Source organism: Dermacentor andersoni, chromosome 4 (assembly GCF_023375885.2).
Source record: "Dermacentor andersoni chromosome 4, qqDerAnde1_hic_scaffold, whole genome shotgun sequence".
Classification (NCBI taxonomy): domain Eukaryota; kingdom Metazoa; phylum Arthropoda; class Arachnida; order Ixodida; family Ixodidae; genus Dermacentor; species Dermacentor andersoni.
The window spans coordinates 68,576,741-68,598,533 of NC_092817.1; the positions used below are offsets into that span (position 1 = coordinate 68,576,741).

Genomic DNA, 21,793 nt, shown 5'->3' on the forward strand with positions numbered 1-21,793 from the left:
AACGCGCTATAGTTATTTTTCGCACCAGTACCCAGTGCCTCCGAGTACGCCGCGCCTGCCCAGCATCCAGCGCGCGGCACTGGGCCCATAATCCGGCGCTGCACTGAACACTGGATAATGGGTACTCGGTTTTGCATTAGGGATACCTGCTTATGTGCCAAAGCTCTCAACGTGTAGGCAGTCTAAAACATTACTGGTGAATCAATGACCAACCATTAGTATTTCGACACTGGTACCCCATTAGACTTCCTGTAGAAGCGTACCCACCTACTAGCAGGCACTGGATATTAGCCACACCTGCAAGTACCACTTCATTATGTGCCTTTTCACTGCAGGGATACCAAAAGTAACCTTCTGTGGGAGTGTAGTGAAAGTTTTTCTCTCACAGGATTGACATAGCTACATTGACATAGCTATATAGCTAGCTCTCCGCAGCTAGCCCGCACGCGAACAGCGAACGCCAAGGTCGGCCGGATTCGCTTTTAATTTGACTGGCGATAACTTGTGTCAATCCAGTTCGCTGCAGCGATGGCGTCGGGAAATACAAAAATTGGCCCGAGCATCTGCTTCTCCGCAATGCACGGTTGCTTGACTACCACGTGATGACGCTCTGCCAATAGAGGCGCTAGCGGCGTGATAAAACAGACGCGCAACTCTGCTACCTGTGGTAGCATATACAGTAACTCTAATTCGTTCGGTCGGCGCGCGCATCCGACACCCGCTGTGCCGAACAGAAAGACGAGTGCGATCGGAAGTGGCGTGACGTCTGTTTGGCGTTGCATTCATTTCCTCTGTTCACACGTTCGCCTATGCGCCAACTGGTCCAATCGTAGCTGTAGTTTTCTTTCGTTTCCGTTCTTTCATTTTTTTTTAAATCTTTTATCGCGCTGTTTTGACTGGACATCTCTCCACATCGCATCGTTGTCTCTGTTATGTCTTCGCTTCATGCATGACAGTTGTTGGGGTTGTGACGCATGTGCACCTGTAGGCTAATTGTGAAGTTAACCAACGTTACTTTGCTGCACGACAAGGCGCTTTCAGAGTGGACAAAAACGATAAAGTGTCCGAGTATGGCTTAACTCTGCGCCAGTTTGTGATTGATTACCGCGTTCTAACTTATTGATCCCAGGTTGGTTGGGGGGGGGGGGGGGTGCATCTTCAACACTACTTCGTGAACAGTTTCTACAGAAAATTACGTGACTTCGTGAACAGTTTCTACAGAAAATTACGTGCAATGCCCCTAGAAAAACATGCACGTGCATTTTTGGCCAGCTTTTGCTATACACTGCTCTAAGAGAAGAGGTATATCCACGTAGAGTCACATTTTCGAGCTCTTGTCGTCAATGATTGTAGAGTAACATGGGTAAGTAATATTACAAAGCAAGAGTAACGAAATCCAACGTGGGTTTCACAGCGTATACGGTCCCTGTCCTTCGTACGTAATGAATCTCGCTTCTTTTAAGAAAGCTGCGCTGACGAATACGTAAGTGTCCCGCTTCTTTCACAGGACGACAGGCGTAATCTTGGCACCGCTTGGAATTAAAGATTCATCGCATGTTTGAGAAAGTGGCTGCATATGAGTGACTGTTTGCTTTTACGGCACTAGAACAGACTCCCTGCAGGAGCCACTCACGAATACAAACGCGGGAAGATGAAATCGACAGTGACGACGCCAAGCGCAATGTACTCTACAGAGGGAAACGCGATGAACGTCTCGGTTGAGCATTGATAAAGTTGAGGAAGCATGAGTTGAGGGGCCTATGTACACGGCGTCAGCTATGGGAGACCGATTCGTTTTGGGAACGCTACCACTATATACCGCGAGCGAAGAGCTAAAATAAAAAGGAAACCAAAATATTTATGTGCGTACCCCACATGGCACGGGAGAGCGGTAGGTGAGCGAGCCTTATGCATGTACATTAACTTTATTATGCATCTACCTTCAGCGCCCTCAAGCAACGCACAACAGGTGTTGCACGGAATGGCAGCGCTATCCAGACACGCAGCAAACACGTGACGCGGCACGATAAGGTCACTCAGAAGGGACACTTTGATGACGCTTGCGAGCTGCTCCATGCATTCATCGCATATCGCGTGTCCTGACTTGAGCATACGTGTGACTCGAGTAACTATTAAGCGCCCACCGTAATGATTTTCCGGTGATTAAATAACAATCGTCACAGACACGTGGTGGGCACCACGATGCACTGCCCCGTTTCACTCCCAGTAAAACGTAATCCGATGCCGTTAGTTGGGCCAGAGGTGCCGGAGATAAATTTTTTCTTACAGGAAACAACCAAAGCAAAGAAAATGAGACAGGTTCGCTTTAGCGTTGTGTCGGAGCTTCGGTTTTGCAGCGACAACAGTTTTCTGATTAAGTTCGCCGCCTGACGTCGGGCCCACTTGTTATGGCCAAGACAAAAAAACATTCTCCTATTTGGCACGCGAAGACGTACGCTGCGCAGTTGTGAAGCAGTTAAAGGGCGCTTTAGAATGCCACATAAACAAGCGCGAGCTTTCTCAATCGAGAAGGGATAGAAAAGCACGCGCGTGCTGTTTCTTTCATTCCCGACTGGCAAGAGGCCTTTTCGATAAAACTTTTTGCTCGCCTCTGCTGCCCAGGTAAGAAAGTAATGAAGGATGCACCGTGTGCGGCTAATTAAACGGCGAGAGAGCCAGTGGGTCCCATAAACCCCAATGACGATCATCTTCGTGACTGCGATAATGAGACAGGTGGCTGCGATTCGGAGCGAAGCATAATAAGCTCCGCCGTTGCACACCGCAGCGAAAGCAATTTGCCTGCGCGTTCTTTGGGCCCCGACTGCCTCACGTTTCATCTTTATTACGCTGCTGAAGCCGTACGTATATATATATATATATATCTTGCATATGCGCCGTTGTTGGCCACGGCAACTCTTGTGGCCAGGATGGCGCTGCTACCTAACTGCATAATAGAGCAATTTCTTTATGTAAACTAAATGAGGTGGTGGAGCTCTTTCTACGGGAATGTGAAATGATGGCGCGAGTGAGAGGATTAGGATATTGCTAGGGTCTCTGTCGTAACCAACCTTCAAGAAATGTTCGAGGTAGCGGGTTGAATAAGGAAAGCTTACAATAATTATTACGGAACAGGGGGTTTGTGCTCGCAAAGCCGTGAAGATGTAAATATAAATTGCAGGAAGTCGGGCAATGTGTCGTAAGTTCAGCAAATTGTGTAACGCAGCTTGGGCGACAATGATCATGTTATTGCGACCTTGGTGATTTTGTCGTCGTGTCAAGGCGGTTAAAAAATTCTTAAGTAAAACTCTTGCTTGGGCTAGTTGGTTAATGCTTGAATGAGTAAAGGCAAGGCGGAAAAGACCAGGACTGAAGAAGGACACAAACGACAGGAAAGGCGCCGGTCCTGCCGTTTGTGTCCTTCTTCAGTCCTGGTCTTTTGCGCCTTGCCTTTACTCGTTCAAGGTTAAAAAACGCTCATCCGTATGCAGAACCCGAGCGAAGAGCGAGCCATTTCGCTCTTATTCCTGGATATCCGCCGTTATATAAGCGTGACATACTGAAGCAAGGATGGTGCAATTGGAGGCGGCGAGCGTGGCATTCGTTATTTCACAACGCTTGTTTATGTACTGGCACGTCGACGCTACACAAGGTGCTACGCCAACGCAAAGTGTGGCAGCAGCCCGTAATGCGAACGAGCTTCCCGTAAAAAAAAAAAAAAAAAAAAAAAGGAAGAATAAAAGCTTCGTGTATCACCCATTTCTAGGTGGCAGATCCGCACAAATCGCCTGCTTGAAGAGACTATTATCATCTTCTCTTTATTTGCATAGTTGCCGTACGAGTAGCGTGTTTTCATGCTTAACTGTTTCCTCTCCACAAAAAGAAAAAAAAAACATATGGAGAAGGGAAATCTTGGCTCGTTGCCTAATTAGACGGCGAGGTACAAGGGCCCCATCGCCTCTGCACCTCTGCAAACGAACAAACCTTTGCCACAAAGAAAAAAAAAAGACGTAAGAAGAGTGTTGCGCGGTGCTTCACAAGACGAGGGTTTCAGGTGCGACAGCGAATAAAGAGAAATAATAAGATGGCGCGAATAGAAGACGCGGAGAAGATGCGTGGCTCGGCAATGGAGGTGTGGGATGCGCGAAGGGGGGGAAGGGTACACTGACGCCACCTGGAGGCAGCAATTAGAAGTCACTCCCGCGGCGCTGCTCATTAGGCGCCGGTGCGCGCGCGCGTGCCCTTAACGTGCGCGCGACGGCGGCTCCCGCTAGCGTAATTTTAGCGCGCGGCCCTCCGTCGGCTTTCCAAGAGCGCGCGCCGCCGACTGAGCGATGAGGAGGTGACGGAGGAAGAGGAAGAGGGGAGCGCGAGAACGCAGTAATGAGCGAAGCACGTGGGCGGAGGAAGAAGACGCGCGCCTCTGCGCGAGTTTTTACGCAGCTGTCGGACAGGGCGGAAAATAATGAGCGATTAAAACAAAACAAAGGTAGCTTCTAGCAGCGGGCAGTAAGTATACCGGAATCACGAGTGTAGGCCCATCCGGTATACGGTGAGGTAATAAGCTTTCTGTACGTCTCTGGGGCTGCTTCTGGGTCGACCCGTTATTCACGTGGGGCTCCTGGAGCCTAACGATTACTTCTGGCGAAAACGAGGGGAGGTGACCAGTGCATGGGCAAACGAGTGACGTTTTCATTGTGAACGCTTTTTTTTTTTTTTTTTTGCTGCCGCGGACTAAAAGCCCGCGTTAAACCTTCGGCTGGCCACGGAACTTTCGCTCTGCTCCAGCGCTATATAGTTAACGTGACACAGGTGACCTTCCTGCTTGCGCTTGGCAAGAGAAGCGCATATGAATGCGCACGTTTTGTTCTGGGGCAAGCGCCCAATTTAACATCTGCGGGTACTACGCAGTACCCAGCATCGCGTAAAATAATAGTCCGTGCTACGCAAGCCATCTCTCTTCCTCACCTCTGTTTTATTATTGTATTTCTTTCTCTCTTGTTTAACGAAGACATGCTTCATTAGTTCTATGCAAATGTTATACACTATATACTCGCATCTCGTACATTATCCTCCCGTACTCTGTAGGTCAGTTAAACAGTGAACGCGAGATACGAATCTCTCATACTGTTGAGGATATCGCAAAAGTACAGGGGCAATTCTGTATATGCCGAAAACTCTCGGTGTTCAATGGACCACAATTTCTCGATACGGGCTACCGGCGTCCTAGAAATCGCTGCTACAAGTGCCCTGTGCGGGGGCATGGTGTGAGGGAAAAAAAACAACAACAACAACAACGCTGCAAGGTGGAGTCCCGTTTCGCATCGCGTACCGAGAAAAATCACTACGATATTTGTTCTGCACCCCATGTGCAATCCTTGCATCGCAAAAACGAATTCGGCTTGCTGACGACCCTTATCCAGTAAAATTCTACGGCCTATTTCACTCGCAGCGCAGCGCCTGGGTGCAGCTTTACTGGGAGGCATGTTTTATTTATGTTTGCTATGCACCGCTGATGACGTCAACCGTGAAAGTACAGCGTTTGTCGCGTTTTACTGGTATCTTTCTATGTGTATTGCTGCTGTCTCCTTTCATGTGTTTTTCTAAGTTCAGATTTACGTTGCTCTTTGGCTTACTGTTGTTTTATTACCGTCATATGATAGCTCATAGTGTCACATACTGTAAAACACGCTATCAGACTTCTTTCGAGGTTTTATTTCGTGATATTTGCGCAGCAATCCCCATACGCATGATTTCGCAGGAAACCGGGATCGTCTTGCTGCATTTGCATTCCAGGGCAAATTTATCCCAAGACGAAATTTTTGCGAATAGCCGACCATTCGTGGAAATTGAGATTTCCATTCTTTTCGCAAGGTGCACCCGCCGTAGTGCCCTCCGTCAGTGACAACTTAAGAAGGCTCGCGCACCAACCCACCTACCGACGCAACCGCTACAGGATAGACAAGCGCAGAGACACCCACTTGCCTGCTGCCGAAGCCATGCTTACGATTAACCAAGCCAAGCCCACCTTTTGCCTGCAGATTCTCGAATCTCATAATTCCGTCTAACATTTTGCCTCCATTGACTACGATTTTTCGCTCTCGCCACGGGCATGTGTTTGGCGGTCTTCCTATCTCTTAATGTTGCGCCTATCATATTTTGTTCCATCACTCGTTGCGCAGTCCTTCGCTTCCTTTAAGCTTGGGAAACATTGCTCAGTACTGGCAGAGTACAGTGATTACATACGGATGCAGTGCGAGTTCTGATTATTTCTGTGAGAGAAATGTTTCTTTTCTTCATGTCAGCAAATTTCCGTGTATGTAAAACTCGATCTCGGCGTCTTTCTTTCTTTCTTTCTTTCTTTCTTTCTTTCTTTCTTTCTTTCTTTCTTTCTCCTCGGTCTGTGCGATTTCTAGGGGCGTTTTCCATTTTCGTGCTCAGTGGGCGCGGTGCGCTTAGCACGCATGACGTCGCTGGTCCCACGGCGTGTCCAATAGCTCAAGAACGCATCGTTGGCCTCCTTTGAAAATCCCCGCCCGGCGCCTGAACGGTTCCTCCTCCTCAGCGCACGCGAGCAGCGGTGCGCTGCCGAACGTCTGTATGCGCATCGGGCCCCATATATACACTCGCCGCCTTCGTGTTCTGCATCTCAAAGGCCCGACCGTCTGCCCTGTCCGTCTCGGATGAATGCCGCACAGATCGCGCGGCCGCCGTTTGGCCGCTGCACTCGTCATTACCCTTTCTCTTCATTTGACGGCCTGGCCTTTTGTGAAAAGGGCGTACGCGCTGAGCACGAAGAGAGCGTGACTGAAAGAAAGGCTGAACGATGAAGACGACAGATACGCGTGTTAGAAACGTAAGGAACGTCTTTGTTTATTGTTTTTTTTTTTCGTTGAAGGTCGCGACTCTATTGAAGGCAGTATTTTCGTCCCACTGAGCGATTTGTGGGGCCCCACGGCGTGCGGCCAGGTTGGACGGATTAGAAAAGCGAATATCTGTGGTTTATTCGCGGCTTTTGTGACGTCTATTATTACTGTGTGCTGAATAAGAAAACCCCGTCCGCCGTACACTGAGGGTTGCTTTCGTTTCTTTTTTTTTTTAAGCTCGTGGAGGATCGAATACTGAATTAGAAATTGCGTGTCGAATGGTCTGATTAACTTTGTCTTGCTCTCTTCAGAGGGAAACTTACAGTTTAAATGTAGCTTAACACAGCTATAAGCAATGCAGTTTATTCAAACATAGAAAGAGCAATCGGTAGGCTGAGAGGTTCTTATGCTTTCACCCAGCCCGCGTGACAGCTCGGTGGCAATTAATGGCGTTTTGCCGCTGAACGGGATGTCATGCGTTCCATTTCCTGCAGCGAATGCTGTATTCTTGCAGCAGCGCAATTCAATAACGGTATCAAGCTTCGGGCGCGCTTTAAAGATTTCCAAATTAAAAAAAAACGTAGAGGAAAAAAAAAAAAACAGTTCATTCCACGAGTTTGTCGCACATGCACAAACTGCCTGAACTGTCCAGGGCCTCAAAGTTTCCTGGGGACGTTGAGCCGCTTCCACCAATTTTTGCCAGCACCCGATCTCCCAGGACGAGCGATGGCGCCGTGAAACAAATTATAATGGTAGAACGACAGCGCGATTGTGCTTCTCCAAAACTTAGCTCGGTTAACTTTAGTGTACGGATGCAGCAAAGACAAAAAAAAAAAAAAGAACGGGAAAAATGGGCTGTTAGCGGCAATGTGACAACCTCTGAGATACAAAGTGTGTGGCGATAATCGGGCATATTCACTTCCTGATATTATTCATACAGATTTGGCATTAGGTTTCGCATTGCTGCACTGTGTCTTAGTGCACTTCACAGATGAATTGGAAACATGGAATGTGTAAACTCAAATACAATATAATTCTGTTTCTGAAATACAGTGGCAACGTACCCATTCTTCCTTTTTTTTTCGTTATTGTTCTTTATGTAGAGCAGTTGATCAGTTAAGCACAGACGGAGACAATCGAAGGGACAAAGAAGTCGGTTTAAGTTTTTCTCCTGAATCGTGGCGTAGTTGACGTAATGTGACGTCATGAGTTTCGTCGTATTTCTTCCTGTTTTGACGTTGCGCTAATATGTACCCTCTAAACATCTGCAACTTTTCATCGAACTCGCCATCCCTCTTTAAGCATAATGGACAAAACCATAATGACGGAGAGCTAGAAGCTCTGGTGAGACTAGCGAGAAAATAGCCCCCGTTTGTTCTTGCACCTGCAGACACTCGCATCAGTACTGCTGTTATATGTGCCGTATAGGGCGGCGAGTGACGACGTGACGTCGAGTCAATTGAGCTCATTATGCATGTTTCTCAGCGGCAGAGCTGAACCCGAATCGGGTGGGCGACGTTCGTGGAAATGCGTCTCCCAAGTTTGCATTTATTCAGCAAAGTAATATGCGGCAAGCGATACCTGGAAAGCAAAGAAGACGACGCGAGGAAAGAATTAAAATAAAGAGAAATGTTTCCCAGTAATAAGCAAAAGAAACTCGGGCGAAAAAAATATGTATTTTTTTTTTCGTTGAAGAAGAAACATGCGAAACGCCCCTTCGTGCCGCGTAGGAAATTTGCATAAGTTTCCGAGAGCCGTTCCTAAGAAGCCATCGCAGAAAGAGGCTGATGCAGTCGATATGGCGGTGCGACGGCTATGAGGAAAGAATGGGTGGTAAGCGTTTTAAAAGCCGCTTTGGTTGGCGTTAGTCGGCGAGAAAACCTTTTTCTCTCGCGTGAGGATAATCCTAGGCCCTTCATCGGCTTGACAGGTGCGACACACTATTTGGGCTTTTCTCGCAAGCTTCCTCGGTGTCGGATCACCAGGAAACGACTAGCGTGCCAGGAACGTTGTTCGTCTCTTTGAGACCGCTGCGGTTTGGCTCTCGATGCTTCTTGTCTTACCAGATTTCCGTTTCTCATCATCGATTCGTTCGGGAAATGCGCTCTTATGAAACAGGGCGAGTCACTCTGAATTTTGGGGCGAGTTCCTGCTCAGAGACACGGCTCATTAATCACCCTTTCGCTAAGTGTCTTGTCGTGCGTATTGCATCGGCCACACTGGCGCCTTAAGGATAAAAGAACGTGTTAAGTATTTCTACGGTTAATTAATAAAAAAAGAAAAAGAAAAAATAACGTAAGAAAACACGCATATATGACGTCAATGACATAGCTCGCTCTATGGTGTTTAATTATTCTTTATTTAAATAAATGAACGCATAGCAGATTTAGCCGCCTTGATGTAACGCCAGCTACTCGCTGTGCTATAACATCATTTTATCAATACCAGCACATATAGAGAGTAGTATACTATATACAGAACGTTAAAGGAGCAGTGAAAACAAGCACTAAATCAGTTTGAAACGATAGAGTATTCTTTCAAAAATCTATTTTCCTTACTTTTGCTGTAGTAGATTAAATATTGGAAGAGAACGTGCAGGTCAATGTTCTTTTTTTTTTAAGTTTGCAGCGAAGCGCCACCGCGAGTACGTCGGCGTGACGTCAAACATTTCAAAGTATTTGTTTCGTATGTTGGAGGGCGTGACTCAGTAAATGTTTCCGAAATGTCATGCATATGCACTGTCGCTCGCAATTCAACTCAAACGAAACCCGTAATTTTTGTAAATAAATAAATAAATAAATAAATAAATAAATAAATAAATAAATAAATAAATGGACTAGAAACAAAGGATGAAATGAAACGAAAGAAAATCTTGAGCAATGAAAAGACAGGTACGAGGCAAATACAAGCAAAGAAAGCACGAGAGTCGATGTAACGGCGAAGGAGGTGGTCGCGCCATTTATGTCTTAAGCATCGTCAAAGGGGAAGAGCCCCCGAGCGCGGAATGACCGTTGTCTCCGAAGGCTTGTTACGTCACGGGCACGCACTACCAGGGCTATACTAAGGCGAAAGCGCCGACTAGGAAAAAAAAATAAAGCAAGGAGAACACCGACGCAACCAAAAAGAGAGAAGAACGTTGAGTGCGGCCCTTTTCTCACCCGATGAACCTCAGTCACGACCGACCGGGTTCTTTCTGCGGGGGGCCAGTGCGGTCCGCGGGCATATTTAATAGAAGAGGTCAATTAATAGCGCGAGAGAAGAAGACTCCTCGCGGTCATCGTGCAGTACACTCCCTCGACCACCACCGCCACCACCGGCCAGGGTGGACCACGCCCCTCAAATGGCGCGGCGGCGTGTCTCGAGCCACTTAGGGTGCCGGGCGCGCGCGCGCTTTGCGGAGAAGCGTGCGGTGGTCCGCAGTCTCTCGCTCTCTGTCCTCCATCTGTGACCACGGGCGCAGCTCGGGGCGCGCATTAAGAATATCACGGAAGCGCCGCAAGACCACGTAGCACGAAGAAAGATACGAAAAGAGGGAAGGGGCAGCTAAATGTACGCGGTCGACGTTCGGCGAGCGCGGCGGGATGTGATGTCCCGCCGCCGCCTTCGCTTTCTCCGGAATGACGCGCGGTGCGCGGCGAAAGAGAAAGAAAAGGAGCCAAATGCATACAGGCACGTCACGCGCTAAGCGTGCGCCGCAGAGGTCTTTAAGGCGACGAGGGCGATGCGGTGGGAGGGAGGATAGGAAGTACACGACCCGCAATTTGCGGCTCTTTCATGCGGCCGTCTGAGGCGTCGGCGGCGGTGGCGGGACCAAAACGAAGTCCGCGTGCTCTTATGGAAGAGATGGAGGAGGAAGGGAGGCCACTGGTGGCCGTCGTGCGGTGCTAGCCGCGGCAGAAATGCGCTGGCAGCAAGTGAGAAGGAACTGCAGAGGGGGGAGAACGGCATCGCATGCGTGGAATGGGCGATTAAAAGGGGCAGTGCGTGAGCCGTGAGCGCGGATGGAGGACAACACCCGGCCATCAGCGGCAGCGCCGCGAAACTGGGCCCCCGTCGCCTCGCCGCCGCCACGCCCGGCCGACGGGAAACGTCGCGACGCGCGCGCTGGCGCTGCTCGCAGCTTCTGACGCTGACGCCGGCGGGAAGCGAGATAGCGCCCGCTGTTTGGTCTCCTCTCCGCCGCCGTCGTAGCTGTTGGTCGCCTGTTTATTTCGTCAAGCATGGGCGCTCCTTTCCTCCTTTTAAAGGAAGAGCGCAGATTAGAGGGGGCACACTGAAGAATTTTTATTATCATTACGTCTTCGAATCCTTGGGGGGTTTTAGGTTCAGCGTGTCGGGATGATCGTGTCAGGGACGCCGACTGAAACGATTAGCGTGTGAAACGTGAGTGTGTAACTTCAGATCTATCCCGTATATGCGCGATGCCATCGAAGGACAAGATTTGTCCGGGATCAGATTAAGCGTTTATGCAATCTTCCACAAATAGCTCACTGCTCGTGACTCTGGTAGCGCTGTGGCCGTCGTGTCCTGCTTACGTTCAGCGTAGTTTGGCGTTAGTGGTCCTTAGGTTCCTACTATATTATCATCACGCCCGACGTTAGTGACTTAATAGCGAGGTATCATTACGGGAGCTTGATTACAGCGCATGTTAGTTGACGATATGCTCGCAGTATCACGCCACTGCCAAAACTATACGGCTTGCTTTCAGCTACGTAGTAACGTAGCAGAAATGGTATTAACATGGGGAGATGTCTCTGTTAGAACATGTCAGCATCGTCGGGTAGTTACTGTGGTAGCAAGAATGCTTACCTATAATCGTTCCTGCGTCATGTTTGTAAGCTATGTCTATTATTTTGATAGCCGAGGCCTAGCAGTTCGGCGCCTGGCCACGATCGGTCTGCATTAAGCAGCGCGTATGGCCTGCTTGTCAAGTTCAACTGCGTGTCGTGTGATGCAGTGGAAGCCAAAGCACGAGCGCGTTGGCGTCACCGCAATGTCTTCTTTTTTATTATTGCAGGTTATTTGGCACAACCGGACTGTGCTCTGCGTGCAGCAAAGCTATCCCAGCGTTCGAGATGGTCATGAGAGCCAGGGGAAACGTGTACCACCTCGAGTGCTTCGCCTGCCAGCAATGCAACCACAGGTAGGGCAGGTTGCCAGAGTTATATATTGAAATAAAATATTACGCTACACTTTTTTCCTCCTGTTAACAACTTTTTTTTTCTTGCGTGTTTGAACGCGTGTACTGGCTGATACGTGCACTTAACTGCCATTACGATAAGTTTTGTGCTTATTAGGCTTTCGTGTTCTAAGTGTCTGACTGACAGTGAAAAGTAGTCGTTATAGCTACGAGAAAGATGACGTCGAGACTATACGAGTAAAGATAACATTTTGAGTGTTATCAAATAACGGATCTGCGCAGGTAGTTCTGTACATTGTCTCCCGTTCTGGTAATTCTCTCTCTCTCTCTCTCTCTCTCTCTTTATCTTTTTTCTTTACTAACTGACTCAGTACACGTATATACCCCAAACACTATACGTCTCGCACTATTTGAGAATTTAGTTCGTCCGAACCTAACGTGCTCAAATAAGAGAAAGTTAAGTAAAAGAAAGCATATCTGGGAGCAGATAAAATGATGCCGGAATGCAGATTTCATTTAGCTAATCCAAATTGAATTCATTGCCGCGACGTTCCATGTTTGCAGCGTATTTATGTGACAGGACTGTACGTTTGATTGCGTTTTATGCGACACTTTCCTGAGCACACGCCTGTGAACCACGTTTTCTTGTGGAGTGTATATATGAACTTTGAGTGTTTCTCACTTGTCTGTGTTTGTTGTCTTGATGTTCTAGTGTCTTTATATGTTCTTTTCCTGTGACCTTCCGTTATATGTAATTCTGTCAGACAAGGAGCAGCCGACACCGCTTAATGGAGCAAACATCTCCTAAACATACTACATTAATAAAAAGTCAGCGTTGCGAAATTGATCTTGTTTTAAATTCCGATTCGATGTCTAATTACAATTCACTGTTTTCTCACTGCCTCCTCCTCTGATATTCATCGCAGGTTCTGTGTGGGTGATCGCTTCTACCTGCACGACAACCGCATCCTCTGCGAGTACGATTACGAGGAGCGGGCCCTGATGGCTGGGGTGCCGCCGCCTTTCTACGCCACGGGTCCCGGAGGCGCTGGCGGTCCCGGCGGCTTAGCGGCGGCGCTCAGCCACCAGCAGGCCAACAACCCGCTCCCGGTAAAGCGTCAGGGGCAGCAGCAGCAGCAGCAACAACAGACTCCGCAGCAGCAAACGGCCATGTCTCAGCCGCAACCGCCATCGCAGCAGCAGCCGCAGCCACAACAACAACAGCAGCAACAACCACAGCCTCAGCCACCTCAGCAACAGCCGCACTCCGTCGACGAGCCGACCAGGGACGACCGCTCGAGCGGTTACGGCAGCGGGGACTCTCCGTACGACGGCCGGTAGCTATGGCGACCCCCAGCGCCGACCATGATCTGCGCTGCGCGCCCTTTTCTCGGCAATGGCGCGACCAAGAAGCGGAAGACCAAGAGGTAGATCCTTCCGGGAATGGTGGGAACTCGGCCATGCCTGGAATCGACGAGTGCTGTGGGCGGCCCCGAACGGTGGAACACGTGCTGCCTCCCCCCCCCCCCCCCCCCCCGACTTCTCTTTTTTTTTCTTCCTGAAGCCACGTTCGCCCGTTGTGACAGTCTCGTTCTGCGAACGCCGAGCCACAGAAGCTTCGGAATGGCCTCGCACATGCTTCATCATTCACTGTGGAACGAGCCAGTATGGTGTGATTCGAGGACGATGAATCGTGCTGTGGTTCTTCATCAGTGGGATGACAGTGTAGTATAAAGAGAAAGAAAAACGAGGAGTGGCTCGTTTTTTCACGCAGGATTGCGAAATTTACAGCTATTTTGTTTCGCGTTGCCTCGATGCTGCTGTTCACTTTTGTCTCACCTGAGTGCATTTCATTTTAGTGTCGCTGAAGAGCGTGGCTTTACATTGACTAAGCCAAATTGAGATGATACTTTAGACTTGCTTTATTTTTCCTGTGTGACACTATCTTCCTTTTTCGAGAGAGATAATTTTCTAAATTAGCCCCGATACCTTTCTCAAATTTTTCTGTAATATTTAGTCACTGACGATGAGTCATTTGGCTTGTTGCCTCAGTACGGTGGAACCCCGTCGCAGCAAATCCGCTTATGGTAAGCACCAGTCCCTGTTTATTCTTTGTATAATTTACCAGGCAAGAATAGTCTGCACAGCCGTCAGAACACTCGTCTACAGCGCAGAAATGATATGCGTAAATAGGGCCCCTCGATGTAGCGCGCCCGCGCTACATCGAGGCTTCCTATGCGTAAACGTGTGCTTGCGCCATCTAGTGGAGGTTAGTTAGATCAGAAAATTTCCTTCTTAGCAAGGAGTTCCTTTCCGGCAAGGCCACCGATAGCCGCGCTGCTGCCTCTTCAAGAAAGGCAGCCACTTTAGTGAGCGATAGGTGAGCACACCTAGGCTTCGAATCATGGCGACTGCAGAGGCTCAGCTCGTCAGGCAACGCATGCTTCAAAGAAGTTGACCTGAACGAGCAGCACACGGTAGCGAACTTCAAAACGCACCGCTTAAGCGCTCTACAAAAATATGCTGTGAGCTGTGCATTCATCAACCAGACCTGACAAAGACTGTTAGCGCCATGCAGCGACATCGGTTATGGTGTTGCGCATCATGCACACACTTCCCTGGAGTTAAATATTTTGCACCGTTTAATATTTTGAAACTCCATTTAGAACGCTTATGTGAACACGAAAAAAAAAATAAAGCTGGCAGAATAGGCTTGTTGGACTGAGGTTGTCCTGTCGAGCTCATCGGTGCGCCGAGCCAATGTCGAGTCGGGCTCGGTCAATCCGTATCCGCCTGCGTTGGTTAGCTCAGTCAACGCTTTCGGTAGGGCCAGTGATGCGCGTCCAGCAACGAAGATCCGGACGTTGCTTTCGCGAATTCTTTTCTTTTTCTTGCTTTCTTTCCACACCTTGACGAATTGGTCTGCCAAGAGCGAGCTCATGTAAACTGTCTCAACCCAACTTTTCCATGGACCTGTTCGCTGCGGGTTTATCTGTACGAGTCTACGTGCACAAAGAACGACAAACACAAACCAAACCGCAATGGTAGACGCAGATAGTCTATGTTCTAGGTTCCTTCTTGGCGTCACCAGGACTCACTGCTGAAATAAGGGTTTTCAGTGATTCGTGTCTAGCGATAATGCCGCTGTAACGAATATTTAGCTTTCTCCCAGCTTTTTTGCTGTAATGGGGTTCTAGTTTAGTTTTCTAATTACAAAGATGCGTAAAATTCAATGTGCATTTTGTCATTGTGTTCTGATTATGTGAAATTCGTGGGTGACCAACGTTTCTTTCTTTCTTTCTTTCTTTCTTTCTTTGTTTCTTTGTTCCTTTCTTTCTTTCTTTCTTTCTTTCTTTCTTTCTTTCTTTCTTATTCTTCTTCTTATTACTATTTTATGCCTGTTGACCTAGCGATCTGGAAGTCAAACAAGCCGTTTCGAAACCACTTCTAGCTTCTCTAGCATCTCTTGCCTGTCTTGAGGTCCTGACAAAAGTATTTTAAATTGACATTGCTATAATAGATGGTTTTTTTTGGCTTGACTGTCTCGTGAGTGATAAGTACTTAAGGAAGGATTGCAGTGATGACCTGCTTGTAAATACGGAAACACCAAAAACCGCTACTCTTTGTCCACATCGTCTCTCATGGTTCAAGAACGCTTGCCTCCCCATCACGCATCCCTCCACGAGTGCGCCAGCTTTGTGATGAAACTCATCTCTTCTCCCATTTGTGACGGATCGTCGACACCTGTCTGCTGTTAAGCAAATGTTGGACCTATCTGCGTTGTGTGACGAAAATATGTAGCCTGTGCTGAGCAAGTCGGCAATCGCTACTGGAGTTCCTCACACGCCTGCTTCAGACTGTGTGTGTGACACGCGCTCCTCGTGGACAATGATGACACGTGTTGGACAGCAACAACGCTTAAAAAATGCTGTACTGGATAAGCTTTCACCGGCTTACATTGTGAGGGCTAGTCCAGAGACTAATCTGGCTTTGGGGAGCATATGTTGTCGCCCAGAGTGCAAAAATGGCTTTCTTTCTTTTTTGTTTGTTTGTTTGTTTGTTTATGAAGAGCAGCTCGTGTATTTATCTTGTTTCGCGGGTTCTAGTACAAGCAAAACCAAAACGTGTGTAACGCGATAATTTCTGTCATCTAAAAAAAACCAAGAAAAGGATCGCGAAATAGAGGGTGGGATTAGGTTCCACTTTTTTTTTCCCCACCCTAGTAAGTCCTTTACTTGTCCAAACCGGGGAGAGGGTAGCTTATTTATTCAACTTCTTTCTCTCAGTCACAGTTCCTGATGCTGAAGTTTCCAAGGGCATTATGTGTAGCGAGTACAGAGAAGAAAGCACGTGAACCTCTTGTCGCTCGAGCACATGTGGGCGTGGCCGAAAGAAGCTAGCGTAAAGGTCACTTTCACGAAAGAAAGAAGAAAAAAAAAACGTCCCCTGTAAATCACGCGCACTTTGAGTGCGATGTGTGGAACTGTCGTTGCGGTTTCCTTACGCTGCCCGCTTTCTGCACCCTGTAACGACGGGAGAAAAAAAACAATGGGTGCCTTGTGAGAAATATCTTGTACATATTGTACACGCTTTGTTCATTATGCTAAGGGAAGTTTCCTTTGTTGGCCGGACTCTCCTTTCCCGCAATTGTTTGTTCCTGATGCGTCCGAGATAGGCGGCTGCCGGCTATGTGTGTGCGTGTGTTTGTGTGTGTGTTTATGCGCGTATGCGGCCGTGCAGAGAGGATGGCGTCAGATGTAATTACACAAACTGGCCACGGCTATGCCTAGCTATTGAATGCGCATTTCGCGACGGCATTATTGTCAATAGCATTGAAAAATGAAAACACCAAAGACGTGCCACTAGTAAATGTCGTGCGATAACGGCCAGATACTGGATCCTTAAATTGCCGCTTTGACGACAGATTGACATACTTTCAACTTTCCCAGTTGAGAGCAGTGGAGAGCCACCCTTAGTTAAAAGCAGTGGAGAGACAGTTAAACTGAGACCGTCTTTCCTGCTTCTTTATTTTCCTATAGCTACAATCCTCTCACTTATTTTTTATATTTCTATTTTCTTTTTTATGCTTAAACGTTGCTTTCTAAATTCACGTCACGCAAGTAAAAACAAGAAAAGAAAAATTAAGATTGTGTCGTTTCGGCGCATTTGAAGTGGTGCGGACCGTACGGACAGACGTGCAATAATCTCAAGTCAAGCAGTTACTAGTCAAGAGGTATTCCTAACGGTTTCGCACTCTCTCGAAGCACTGTAAATTTAAATTAAACGCTAGAAAATTTCTTCCGTCCCGTGTAACCAGGTAAACGCGAAGAGTCGTTGTTAACGGAGGCAAGAAGTCGGTCGTAATATTTATCAGTCTTCAGCTAGTGTCAACAGCTACGCCTGCACATATACAGAGCGAAGATAATTTCCGGGTTTTTCCAGAAGTGGATTTGTCAGCTAATCGCGGCAAAGCAATCAATATGAAATGCTAGAAGATATTCAATTCAAGAGTGAAGCTGGAGATTAAGGAATGTGAAGAAAAATGATTCAGTGGAGACGTCAAGCATGAATTAGTGACAACTGCTGTTTGATCGATGCAACTGATGCTAACATTTTATGGTGCAGCCGCTAATTAGAAATGCCGCGACAGATTTTGTACCTTATTTTCTTCATGCCCGAGCATGGGCGTCGTGTATGACATGGGCAGCAATTTGTACGCGAAAAGAACCTGGTAAAGAGGGGTGGGAATGTGCAAGTGCTTTATCTTCATGACGGCCAACTGTTTTGAATGGGGTGTTCACGTGAGATCTAGTTCATTCACCTACCCATTGTTGTGCTGTGCTCGGATCAGTGCACGCGGGCATCAAGTTCACAGCGTTGAGAGTGCTGTCTGTTTCCCTCCAAAGTGCAGTGATTGACCATGTTTGCTCTTTTTTTTGAATATAATATAATGCTACTTCCCAATTTGTGTGGCCCATTCTTTTCGCTCCTCTTAAGCCTCTACCTTTGTGCAGAGTCATGGGACGCCCCAGTCTTGGCGGTAAAACTCGGAGCAATAAAAGCCTGTGTTGTATCTTTATCGAATATTAAAGCGTCAGTCTCTGAAAATCCTTCCGCTGCGCATTCTCCGAGAGGATCGATTTAGTATTGGTGTCTCACTGCACATGGCTTTCTGTTCTTGAGCACGAGGTAATAGGTTCAAATTGCTACCACTGTGGTCGCTATTTCAACGCAATTTCCAGTGGCACCGGAATCGAAAGGTGCTTTATATTGAGGTGCCTGTTGGAGCGCACCAAGCGGGAAATAATAACCTCCAGAACCCAAACGGGGGCTTTTCGATTTAAAGGGACCCTAAAGGAAAATATTAGGTACAGTTAGATTGAAAGATCAGGCTTATGTAGTAACAAGTTCGTCATTTGTAAGCAAGAAAGAAACAACATGGAAAATCGGAGTGGCGCCATTTGTTGTGGACTATAGTACCGTTTATGTGACGTCATCACTGGCTCATTCACAGAGAGCGACATAGAGGAAGGTCACGTAGACATTACGTCAACTCGTCCGCTATGACGTGGTTGGTTCAAATTGAGCAGCAGCGGGACGTTCGGCGGCAACTTTGTAGGCAACAAAGTAGCATATCGCCATACCGAAAGCGACGTTAGACATCTAGACGAGTGATCTGTCGATCCAGCTCGACTTAATATTTTCGTTCAGTGTCACCGTAAGATAATTATTTTGTAGTAGGATGATGCTTTGCATGATGCGTCTGCTTAGTTCGTCGGAGCAGAACACGCGCACTTTCGAAGACGGGCGATCGCGGTGCATTAAAGCCACCTCTCAGGCCTCCTGCCTACCGGGGTTTTTATACTGTTTGCCAAAGTACTCGTTTCACAGTGTGTCGGAATATAAGCGCGCTGACTGACGCGCAGTGTGGTGCTCTGCCGATTAACACCTCCGTTAACACGTGAGCAAAGCATAAAAAAGCACAAATTAATACAGTTCTCAGTAGTACCTGCTTTTTTCAACTGGATTCGTTACTTTGAGCGCTTTTCAGGAGGTGATAAGCACCTGCACACCAAAACTGGGTGACGCTTCGTTGGCGCGAAGTCGCTTGACTTCTGCTCATGGAACTGCAGGAGGGGCCGAAGGCTAACTCGGAATTTTGAAACTGGTATGCCATTGAAGAAATCGAATGACAGAGTGCTGAAGGTACCGTTATCCAGGCTCGGCGCTTCCCCTGCGGATGTGTATGGACTTCATCAGAGAGCCGCTGTGATTTCTGGGGGTAGCTGTAAAGTTCGTTGGACTGCTGTGAACGCACAGGGAACTCGAAAGCACAGTAGCAGCGCGTAGGCTTTCAACCAGTGAAAATAAGTGTATTAGAGTTGATATACCGACTCCGTGTGCTCCTAATATACGTTTTATAAATGAAGCGCACAAAAAGCGCAGTTGCAGCACATATTCCGGCGTGGCGATGGCCGGCCGCTTTACAACCGGGTTAGTGTGAAATCACTAAAAAAAAAAAAAAGAGAGAAGACAGAAAGAGAGAGAGATAGACCAAAATTTTCTATTAGAGTTCCAATTGGCGCGCTCGGGTCAAAATCGCAGGCGGTGGCGGATATAGGGTGGTTGAGGGGACGTGACGTCATATCGTGTCGTATTGCAAAACCGGAGTTTTATCAAAACCGAGTGGAAGCAGTTTAAATAAACGCTTGATTGTAGATGGAGGTATAAACAGAAATAGCAAGTATATCAAGAGTTTAGATACGTCTCGAACGTTAAGCACATAGAGTAGAAAGATATCGAAGCGAAGTACCGAAGTGAAAAAATTCCAAAGGCATGTCGCATGCGATAACAGGCAGGAAGCGTATGGCGGTTGTAGAAATTCACACGAAGGAGGTGTAAGGGGATCGCCGCTGGGATCTGCAATGTGACCCTTGACTTGGTACACATACAACGGCGTCCGTGTGTGAGTGAACGCTCAACGTAACGACCAACCAGCACTAGTGAACGTCCGCACATTTGAGTGCGAAGGGCCTGGTACCCTGTTACCCGTAGCATTCAACTTTAAACACAGTCATCTCGATATTAAGAACATACTTTATGGTAAAGTTGAAATCAACACGAGTGATTAACATATTCATTGAATAGCCACAAGGACAACCATCCTCTTAATGAAACCATTACTCGCCGAGATACTCGCTTTAAGTTATTAGAGAAAGAGTGATTTGAACGAACGAACTAGTTAGGTGCAATAACACCAAAATGATGGTCATTATTACGGACATGGCAGCGAGAACTCGATACCAATGGCGTAGAGTGAACCCCGATTTGTAAGAGTGAAGGAATATCGATGAAAATATACGGTTGCTAACTAAAATCATGTCCGGTGGGCTTTCTTGAATTTGAGGAAGGGACAAACGGGATAGGTGGAGAGTAGAAGCGGTAAATAGAGAGAGACAGAGAAAAGGAAAGGAGGCACTTTGACCAAGTTGCACCTGATTTGGTACTCTACAGGGCGAAGCAGGGGACGTTGGCAGTAAATGAAGAAATGAAAAGAAAAACAAGCAATGCGCACGCACACACAATAGTGTTCACAGCGTAATAAAAAAAAAACAATGCACATTGTCATGAACGTTACTGTAATCATAAGGGTTCACGAATTCCAGTAGACTTGAGGCGCAGCAGCAAGTAATTAGCGTTCTACACGTCTTGCGTCACCGGCCATGCGAGGTGTTTTGCTCCAGCGGTCTCTCTGGCAAGTCGCTCAGGCTATCACGGAAGGTGGCTTTCACCTTGTATGTTTCCTCAGGGACAGAAACACCGCAGGCGTTCAGTACAACATCCCCAAGAAAAATTTATGAAGATGTGAAATCTCTGCCTACAGGAAACGAGGTGTGTCTGGGAAGTGGGACGCAATACTCGTTAATGGTGATTTCCGAACCCAGGCTGGATAAGCACACTGCAGGGTGTACGGCGAAGTTGGGAAAAAAATGTCGCAGTTTCGCTCGGAAGGCAAGGCGTTGATTGCGATAGCAAATTCGTAGACATATATACGAAGTAAGGATAGCAGATTTATTGGCCGCATAAACATTCAAACATTCGCTTGCTAACTAAATTAACAAGCATGGTGTCAGCGCGCACAGGCCGACATGAACGAATCACACAAGGACCGCGAACACTTGCTGTCAAAACTTTGGCTTGAGGAAGCGCGGCAGCAGCAGCGAGCGAAGTAACTTTCGTGCTGTCTATCGCTTGAACGCAAACTGAGCGGCATAAACGCAGCACGCACAAAGGTATGAGCCGCTGGCGCACCTAGACTGTGCGTTCAAGATAGTGCGTGCGCGACCGCACAATACGCAGTTGCTGCCGGAGTACAGTGCCGCCTCCTCCTCCCTTTCCCCGGAGTCTTCCGGCGACGACGGAAGACGGCATGCTTCCTCCCCACTTTCCTCCCTTGCGTGCGAGAGATTTAGCCACGATCGGCGGCTCCCCCGGCACGCTTTCACTGGCACATACATCACACGGCGCGGGCCGACGCTGTTATCGCCTTAAGCCCCAACCATACGTACGCGCTGGTACGCGGCCGAACGCGCAGCGCCGCGTCTGAACGCGTACGGCGTCAGGCGCGGAGGCTGCATCGCATGTTGACGCGCGGTGGCGTGGAGACCTTGCAATGCTAGGTTTCTTGCGCCCGCGCCAGAAGCTGCCGCTCGCGTCACCAGCCCGACGTGCCTCACGTGACGACGGCGAACCAACGTGACTTCCGGAACGATTCTTCGTGCGAGCTGCA

The 21,793-nt window shown here is 48.0% G+C and overlaps 1 protein-coding gene across 2 annotated transcripts in view; it reads left to right on the forward strand.

The window, feature by feature from the left end:
- LOC126536251 (LIM domain transcription factor LMO4.2-like) overlaps positions 1 to 17,967 on the forward strand; it is a 91,368-nt gene extending 73,401 nt beyond the window's left edge. For both annotated transcript variants that reach the window (XM_050183144.3, XM_050183143.3), the window contains exons 3-4: positions 11,881 to 12,006; positions 12,930 to 17,967. In XM_050183144.3, coding sequence (XP_050039101.1) covers positions 11,881 to 12,006; positions 12,930 to 13,344 — 541 coding nt within the window. In that variant the 3' untranslated portion in view covers positions 13,345 to 17,967. The remainder of the gene's footprint in view (positions 1 to 11,880; positions 12,007 to 12,929) is intronic.
- Positions 17,968 to 21,793: the final 3,826 nt, after the last annotated feature.